Here is a 9,665-nt window from a genome sequence, read left to right on the forward strand (position 1 = left end):
ATAAATGGTGCCCTTACTTTTATTTTTATTAAAATATATAACTAATTGAATTAACTTATTTATTTGAATATAGGTTTTGCCCCTAATCCAGTCCATCTATCTGTTTCTCGGCCAAATTTAACCGTTAGACAATATAGCCATTACCTGGTTAGGAAATATAGTTGTTGGATGCTCTGCTCTAACTATTTAATATGCTAAACTATATCTGTTTCTTCAACTTGTCCTGCCTATGAATGCCTCGACAAATGAAATATCATGTGATTTACGTACAAAAATTTCTCATAAACTTGATATGGATCACATGAGCCTCAATTCATCTATAAATGTTATAGTTTTAAGACATTATTAAAATACAGAAACTTAAAGTTATTTAAACAAATATTTATCATCAATTTAATATGTTACCTACAATCATTCAGGTGGAGATGATAATTATTTTTCCCATTCACCCACTCTAAGCTTAATTAACAAATAAACTATAAATATTTAATATTTAGATATATGAAAAATCAATTTTTTATATAATAAAATAGGTGTAGTCTAATTAATAAATGAAATAAGTTTTTTAAGAAATTGTTTAATATAATTTTAAGAGAATTGGTTTTAGTGTGATTTTTTGAATTTTTTGGTATTTGTATTGGGTGAAAAAATTTGGGATAAAATCTTGATTTGTGTTATTTACACTGTGTTTTTCACTGTATATATGGATTCAACATCCTGGAAAACTCTTTGAGCACTTCTATTGTGAAGGGGTTACCCATCAAGTTAGTGATTTCAATAAATTCTTGCCAGATTTTAGAGAAATTAAACCAAGAAAATTTCCAAAAAATCTAAGTAAAAACAACTTGAATTTTAAATATAATTTAATTTTTCTCTTATTTAAAATATTCTAAAAAAATAATAATAATTTACAGAGTAAACCGGTTAAATTTATAATTCTTTAAAATTCAATTAAATTGTGAAAAAACAAAACCATTAAAACATATACAATCAAATTTAGAACCATTTTAAATCTATAATGCAAACTTCCACTAACCACCACCCTACAGATAAATATTCTATCCATGAAGGTTGGTTTACTGCTCCCATTTTGGTGACAGTAAAAAGTTGTCCAGTCGCTGAGATCACTCAATTTTCGATATTTTATTCATAAATTACATAGAAAGACATATTCCTTAATTGGAGGTGATGACGTGGCAGATAAACCTGGCGATGCTTCTTCCCCATCACTGTGCCCAGAGCCAAGCAAATCCATATGCCCAGACCACACATTTTCACATCACAATCAAATAACAAATTCCTCAGTCCAGTCCGGCTTTATTACAAGCCAAACAAGCCACAGAGACGCCCTGGGGATCAATCACACGACCACCCACTGTTAGACCACCGAATGTTCCTCTTCAAGTTGCTGGTAAGGACGCAGGGACACAGTCTCCATCTGCCATACGTTCAGACTCTGGACTTTCACTGCTGTAGTGGCGTTGTTGAACAGAAACAGTTTAGCAGCACCATCGAGAGCCTGTGTCGGATACACCCTAGAGGTAATGCAGCGCCTCCCACCCTGAGCATAGCTCTCCACAATAGAATGGTCGACCTGAAAAATTCAAAACCACATCGCCCCTATTTCATTTTAATTCTCAAAATTCATGGTTTCGGTGAAGAAAACTGGGAATTTTCTTTTTAAACATGGACTTACCAGGGTTCGAACCGAGATGCTTTCGTTTGCAAGAACCGGGACGGAGCTCCCGTGGACTCCCAGGATGAGATCAGTTGCCAGAGAGGACCTGCACGTCCCGTATACTTCAATTAAATTAACGGCATACACGTTTCAGTTTCCGATTCCCCAACATTTCCGACAATATGACATAAAGATTCAAACCCTGACAGGGTTTTTGGCTGTGGGGGATTTTAGGGTTTTGCTACGGTGGCTTAATTACCTCGACTCATCATGGCAGAAGAAGGTCTGCAATTTGCCGTTAGCAGATTTCACGACATAGAAATAAACGGCAGTCTGTTCCGTCAGATTTTTCTCAGCTATAACTAGCAACCCAAACGGTCCCAGCACGCCTCTACCGGCAGCCCCTCCGCTAGTACTGCAGTTGTAGAGTGCATTATCTTCGGCCGCGTCGATGGCAGCGGTGTCCTCAGGGAATTCAATAACGAGCTCAATATCCAACTGTAGCAGCAATGGCAGCATGTCACGGGATCGAAACCAGTAAGTTTCATAAAACAGAATTGACTTAATGAGTACCCGTACCTGAGCAGCCTCGGTTGTATTGACTTCCACAACAGAGCCCGGCTGGAGCAGAACATCCTCGACGACAACCGCAGCCGATCGCAGCTCGTCAATTTCTTCGACGGGCCATTGGATAATATTGGTCTTCGTCTTGTTATCAAACCAAATATGCCTAGGAATCGTCTGCAAAAGAAACCAGCAGTCTCAGGATCGAACTCCCGGGAAATTAAAGATCACAAGAAAATAAATAAATTAGGGTTAAAGATAAAGATCATGACCTGCAAAGAAGCCCATCCTTTTGTAAGATCGTCCTGCTCGCTGTCAGTTTCTCCTACCCATCCCCAAAGAATTCTTCTCTCCTTCACTGGATCGTAAAAAGACTTGGAAGCATAATATTTTCCATAATCATACCGCAGCCCCAGCCCGACGTCCATTTCAGGATCGTCGGGGATAAATTTCTGGCTCGTGACATTGTAAGTTCCAATGGCGTAATAATCATGCTTATCGTCATCGAAGCTAGCTTTGAGCACATGCTTAACGCCCACTCCATTCGCAGAAGTGTCCAAACCCGACACTCCAGAGGCGGCCACGGGATAGAAATCCACGCACTCCCACATGCCAGTGTCATTAACAGAATGCAAAATATTCTCTTCTTCATACTTGACGAAGTCCTCCGTCTTGAAAATCAGTGCCACGCCCGTCATATCGAGCTTCGATCCGATTGTAATCCGCCAGGCTCCGTCTTCGCCGATCCAGCCTGTGGTCGGATCCCTGAAATCCGTGAGCCCTATGCCCTCGGGCGGGACTATGACAGGATTCGCCTCCGATTTCACCCATTTCTGGAGAAGCGGATCGGAGGCGTTCTCTGGAAAGGCCAAGTTCTGGACTTGAACGGATTCGTTCGTGGATCCCGTATAGAGCATAGCAATGGTCCCGTCTGCCAAGAACGTAGCGGAGCCCGTCCAGACGCCATTGATGTCGTACCAATGGTCGGGAACCATGGCCAAATCCAGGTAAAGCCAGTGCACCAGATCCTTCGACACAGCGTGGCCCCATGTTATGTTCCCCCAAATCGCCGAGTCCGGATTGTATTGATAGAACAGATGATACCATCCCTTGTACACCAAAGGTCCTGAAGCCACAAAAAGCAAAAGTTATTTCACTTCAATCCATAACTCATTTAATTGCAATACGCCTGGTATCATGGCTTTAAGTACAGAGTCAAGGCTAGATGCTACTTTTAACTATCCTCAGCCATGGTTACAAGGAATATCAGTCTAACCGTCTAAGATTTACAGGTATTTGACAGTGATGAAATATCAGTATTACTGTCCAAGATCTAGAAGTATTTGACAAGGTGGAAGTTTGGAAATCTATCGCTGTAAAAAGTCATTACAACTTACAATTTTATCACAATCACATTAGAATCTTGAAATAGTATCAGAAAAGTTAAAGTTAAACCTACAGTGACAGTACAGTACAGATAACTTTCCCCAAAATAGAAATCAAATGGTTTTTCTGAACTAACAATCTTACCGTCTGGATCTGCTGACGTTCAATTCATCCACAAACCCCAGCGCCAATCCCACACACAGCAATAGACAATAGACAATAGACAATAGACAAGAATCAGAATAAACCGAAGGAACTAAATAAAAGTGACAGTAAATCCAAATGTATTAAATTTCTTCCAACACAGTACCGTTCATCCAATTCTTCTCAGGCTGAAAATGAAACCCCGTTCGCTGCCATGACAGCGCAGCATTGGTCCATGGATACGGCGAAATCGAAGCCCCCACGCTTTTCTCAGAAACACCTTCGATTCGTCCCCTGGAAATCACATACTCTTCTGCCGGCCGTTCTTCCCAGTGTTCGCCATCGTTTGGCCTGTTGAATATCGCTATCCCGCAGAGTCCTACAATAGCAATAAGAAACACACAAAGAATTGCAGGCCTATAAATCCCATTCTTCTTGCTAATATCATCCGACAGGCCAACGTATGGCCCGGCCACGTCCTCAATTTCATTCGCCATTTTTTTTCTGCAACCTCCCGTCGTTGCTTCTGCCGCTACCCGGGCATGCCTACTTATAATCGAGCCACTGACCCCATCTACCCCTCAGAAAGCTTCAAATCTAGACGTGCGGGACTCGAACTGAGGTTGGGGTTCACTATGTTACCACCAGTGCGCAGCAACGGGAATTACCATTACAGTAATTTGTTGCCAATGATATGGTATTAAAATCACGTGTGGTCGGACTCGATTCCGGATCTGTCGCAGGGATAGGATGAAAATGAAGCGTGTGGACAGAGGCCAACTACCAATCAACATGGATAGTTGACAGTATGGTATGATCTGTAAAGTTGCTCTAACCTTAGCTAATTCAAATACCTGTCCCTCATATTATCTGAGACCCGTCGTCCGCCATGTTCGGAAGAACTGTCCAGATGAAGTTTGGACAGGCTCCGAACCAATCTCCGGAACTCCATGTGTCCTCCTGAAATGATTAATGGCAGGTTAACGAAGTGGCATGGGGTGTGTGGGTTAAAAGGGGTCAGATTTATCTTTAACCGGACAATCTCTGAAGAAGTTTTATTTAAGTATTAATTAATTAAATATTTATTTATTGGTTTTTGGAAGCGTAGGGAGATATTCCTTTTACTACATAATTTGGTGTGTGATATATGCGTTATATTGACTTCCGGTGTGGGGTCTATGATCCACATTGCTATAATTAATGGCTCGCAAATATGGTCACTTTTTTCAAAAGTTTTGTGGTCAACTAAATGTACGAGTAGATAGGTGATCAAGGAGCAATCACTTGTATACTCACATGTTTATATAAAATAATGTTATCGAACCTCAAGGCAATAATATTAGATTTGGTATTTATTATTGTTATTTATTTATTTGTTGTTTTTTTAAGTGATCGATTGGATGTTTTGATAAATATTTGTTATAGGTTATCAGAAATAGAATTATCCAATTGAATTTAAATATTTAATGTGATGGATTTTGGAAGTGAAAGATTTGTAAAATTTATAAATAAGGATTTATGGAAAGTACCAATTATTTTTATTGGGCAATAAAAGATTTGTAAAATTTGTAAATAAAGATTCATGGAAAGTAACAGTTACTTTCACACTTTTGAGGATATTATAAAGATACTAAAATGGATAATAAACAAGGTTTATAAAAAGAAACTGAAAAGGGATAATAAATCAGATTTATAAATAAATATTTATGAAAAATACTTGTTACTTCACATTATGAATGATGTTATAAAGACACTGAAAAAGATAATAAACAAGGTTTTGTTTGGTAGAAGAAAAGAGTTGTGTTTTTTTATTAGAGCAAATAAAAAACATGGCAGGGACTTAATATATTCAAAAGGGGATGTTGAAACCTATCTTGTTTATTAAAGAAATTCTCGTACATGTATGTAAACTTATTTGAAGAGACTAGAGTTAATTAATAAGATTGGTTTCTGTCACATGAAAAGAATTCATGTTCATTTGACAAGTGATTTATCAATAATAATGGTGAAATTAGTAAGAAACTACTAAGACACATAGCAACTATAAAACGATGGTATATTTAGATGTAAACAAAATTTAAAAGATGGAATGAAGCTTTCTTTTATGAAAAAAAAGTGATATTGACATAGAAATTTAATGGTGTTGTATAACCCAAAATATTTTTTAAAGATAGGAATACTTCAACATAAAAATAAAAATTATGAAAGGAAATGTGTCATTTAAAGCATTTAGGGTAGTGAATTATATATGAAGGAATTCAACTATCAACTATATTTAGATACCAACGATCAACTATATTTAGATATCAACTATCAACTATGTTTGTAGGTTGAAGGTTGGTGGGCCCATAACCCATAGTTTCGATTATAAGAAAAATAGATTTTATACATTTAGTTGCAATGTATACTTTGCTATAATATTGATTACTTCTATTAGTGCACCAAAAAGAATGAGATTTTTTTACTTATTAATTATGTGTATCTACCAAGTGAGCTTATAATGAGAACCATTTACACTAAAATATGGTGCAAGGCAAGTGTTATGGATGCCTTGAAAAGGGTTTTAAAAAAAAATAGAAAATAATCAAATTAAAGCCATACTTTAAATTTAAATATTTTGGTCTACAAGACATAGAGTAGTCAGCTATAAAGGTTAAGGTTATTGTTAAGAACTTCCTTATGTGAGAGTCATTGGTTCAAAAGCTCATAGATCTAGTTGACAAAATAAATAAGAATTGTAATTTGTTGAATAAAATCTCAAAAAGAAGACAAGTTTCCATGGATGAGAAAGAATCAAGGAATTACTAAATCTTATAGTACTAGACAATGAGGGTATGGATAGTGAGCAACAAAGTTTCTATGGGTGTGAAGCATCAAGTGAATGGTAGAAATAAATTTTGGTTTGATATTTTTTCTATTTACCTTGTTGTAGTGTGCCCTATATCCCTACATAGTAATGCATTTGTAGGTGTTTGGTGCACCGATATTTTTAAACATTTTAAACTACATTAGTGTGGTTGAAAAATATGCTATGCATCAACATGAATTTTTGAAAAAAGAAGTCATTATTTTTAGAGATATTTTAACCTATCTCAATGCACCTAGAATTGTTACATAATAATGCATTTATCTTTATTACATTTTTTTAAGAACCCTTTTTTAAATATGCTTTAACCCATGTATATATTTCTTAAAGTCATTTTGACTTAATTTAGTACTCATGGTATGCCATGCAATGATATACTTAAATAAAATGAGTGCATGGTAAACATTTTCATGAAGAAATGACAAAGATTTTTTATAAGTTATGTTGACTTAAATTAATACTTATGGAATGATTATGCAGTAGTGCATGAAATATTAAAGTGCAACAATGCATTTATATGGTATAAGTGCACTAACCCAAAAACCTAAGTTAAAATCTATAATTGCATGAAATATTAAAGTGCAACAATGCATTTATATGGTATAAGTGGACTAAACCAAAAACCTAAGTTAAAACCTATAGTTGCATGATTTCACTAGAACCATCTCCTAAAGAAATAAAAGTGATAAGTGTTTTTTTTTAAACATTTATTATTTGGTGTTTTCCTTATAGTGACTAATAGAAATATCTATGATGTTTACATGCAAGATTGGAAGATACGATTATCCCTTACATCAAGTTTAATCTAACAAATCTTCACAAGCATGTTATGTTAGCATCCAAAGTCTTGTTTGAAATAATCAATTTTTTAATTCCAAGCTTGGTGGCACAATAGAGGTGGAATTGGGCAAAGGGATTTAAGAAATATAAGTAAACCAATCATTATTAATGACTATTTACTAATTAGTTGTTGAACATAAGACCAAAGAAGATATGGAAACTCAATTCTAAGCAATAAACATGTTTTTACATCATAAAGGTCTTTTTAAAATCCACATTAGATGTAAAAAAAAACGTGTTTCTCTTTTCTCCTCAATACGTATTGAGCATGACATACATATAGGGAAATGATTGAAATACTTAGGAGCACTAAAACCAAAATGTCACCTATGTGGTAATAGCTAAACCACTAAGCACATATCATAGTTTTGTAGTTTTGCTATATCTACCTAGGAGTGGGCCTTTAAATTTTGTAGTTGGCTATTCCTCTCACATCCCTAAGGTTCATTTTTCTAGCAAATACATTCATTTAGGTCATCAAGTTCCACATAAAATGATAAATATTTACACATAATATCTTATATTGAAATAATAAATTAATAATTGTTCATAGATGTACAACATTACATCTATTTTATCAAAACCAAAAATAATAAATGAATATTTTTAGGAATATATAACACTACACATATTTTACCTATAGTGATGATTGTTTCCTAATTTATGCCTATCTACACTTGCGAATTTAACTTTAAATGAATAAGGTGGAGATTGAGGTGGAACATCTATTACAACTCCTAAATTTTTTGGGTTATGGTGTCTTACATCATGGATAAGGTCCCCTATGAGAATTCATTGGATGCTTCTAACACATTGCATTTTGAGTTTTGTTTTTAGCATTCTTTGACATAGAGTTATTTAGATTATACATGTATGAAAATATTAGTGTAAAAACTACTTTTGTTTTAGATATTTTTATTTTGAAAATTTATTATTTGTTTATCTAATTACTTTTTACTAAGAGATCACAAAGATTAAATTAAATAATAACAATAAATGAGAGTCAATTTTCATCAACCACCATAAAAAAAAAATGAGAGTATATTCTCATTCAAAAATCTTTTTTTTTTATAATTTTTATTAAAAAAAAAATTCAAATAATACTTTGTTTGGGTTAAAATTATACGTTAATATTTTATTTAATTTTATTTTTAAATTTATTTTGTAATATTTTTTGTGACATTAATTTTTATATAAGATTAATAAATATTAATTTATGTTTGTTGTGTGATTATCTTTACAACCTTTTTAATATAAAATATAAATAAATAAAATATTGCATTGCGTTATATTACACATAACAATATAATATATACATATGAGTTGCTTAAAAAAGTTTATGAAGTTAATATTACATATACATGTGACTTAGTCAAAATGTTTGAGTTAAATATAACATATGCATGTGACTTGATCAAAATGTTTCTTAGTTAATATCACATGTCTTAGTAGAATACAAGGGACTTTCAACGATAAATACGAAGTCCCATAAAAAGTGGCAAGGAAAGTAGCAATGGGTTTCTTGAAAGCCATGTAAATGAGGTGGAAATATTTGAAAAATAGGACATGTACCTTAGTTTAGTCGAAGATTTGTATATGGTTAGGGAGATGTTTGGTAGGAAGATCTAGTACCTATATACTTAATTTAAATATAATGAGACCCCTCATGCGTGACACATATAAATTGAAGTGTGTAGATAAGGGCAAGGCACGTAAAGATAAGGTCGATCAAAGGAAATCCCATGCCTATGAAGATTATCTCCGGTTGAACAAACTACAATATTATTAGGAGGAGATTATAAAGTCTTCAAACCATATTTATAATGTTTTCTTTAAAAATTGTTTTATTATTAATAAAAACAATGAACCGTAGAATAATGTTTGCCTTTATATAAAGTGTGTATATAATGTTTGCCTTTATGAGATAATATAAAGTGGGTATATAATGAGATGAGAGGCTCTAAAGATGAAGCAATATATCATATGTATAACTCCATTTTAATCATTTCTATTGCAGGTTCATAATCCATTTTAATAATTAATTTAATATATATTTTTATTTGATATTTATAATTTATTTTTAAAATTAAATAATTCTTTTAAATATAATTTTATATTTTTAAATATTAAAATTTAATTTCGTAATAGTCTACATTCTATTATATTATGCCATCATATCATATCATG

General features: G+C 33.7%; 2 protein-coding genes across 2 annotated transcripts; both read right to left on the reverse strand.

The window, feature by feature from the left end:
• Positions 1 to 1,119: 1,119 nt before the first annotated feature.
• LOC149224584 (beta-fructofuranosidase, soluble isoenzyme I-like) lies at positions 1,120 to 3,368 on the reverse strand. The gene is made up of 5 exons (XM_089386168.1): positions 2,515 to 3,368; positions 2,258 to 2,419; positions 1,938 to 2,176; positions 1,697 to 1,784; positions 1,120 to 1,594 (listed from the first exon to the last, which is right to left on the reverse strand). Exons 1-5 carry the CDS (start codon positions 3,235 to 3,237, stop codon positions 1,379 to 1,381), a joined length of 1,428 nt encoding a protein of 475 aa, XP_089242294.1. The 5' UTR covers positions 3,238 to 3,368; the 3' UTR covers positions 1,120 to 1,378.
• Positions 3,369 to 3,821: 453 nt separating this feature from the next.
• LOC149224585 (acid beta-fructofuranosidase 3, vacuolar-like) lies at positions 3,822 to 4,746 on the reverse strand. The gene has a single exon (XM_089386169.1). The coding sequence runs from the start codon at positions 4,267 to 4,269 to the stop codon at positions 3,916 to 3,918; it is 354 nt and encodes a 117-aa protein (XP_089242295.1). The 5' UTR covers positions 4,270 to 4,746; the 3' UTR covers positions 3,822 to 3,915.
• Between the last annotated feature and the right edge of the window lie 4,919 nt (positions 4,747 to 9,665).

The sequence above is a fragment of the Pinus tabuliformis genome, chromosome Q, assembly GCF_031772625.1.
Source record: "Pinus tabuliformis cultivar Carrire ecotype Pingquan chromosome Q, CPIR1, whole genome shotgun sequence".
In the NCBI taxonomy this organism is placed as follows: Eukaryota; Viridiplantae; Streptophyta; class Pinopsida; order Pinales; family Pinaceae; genus Pinus; species Pinus tabuliformis.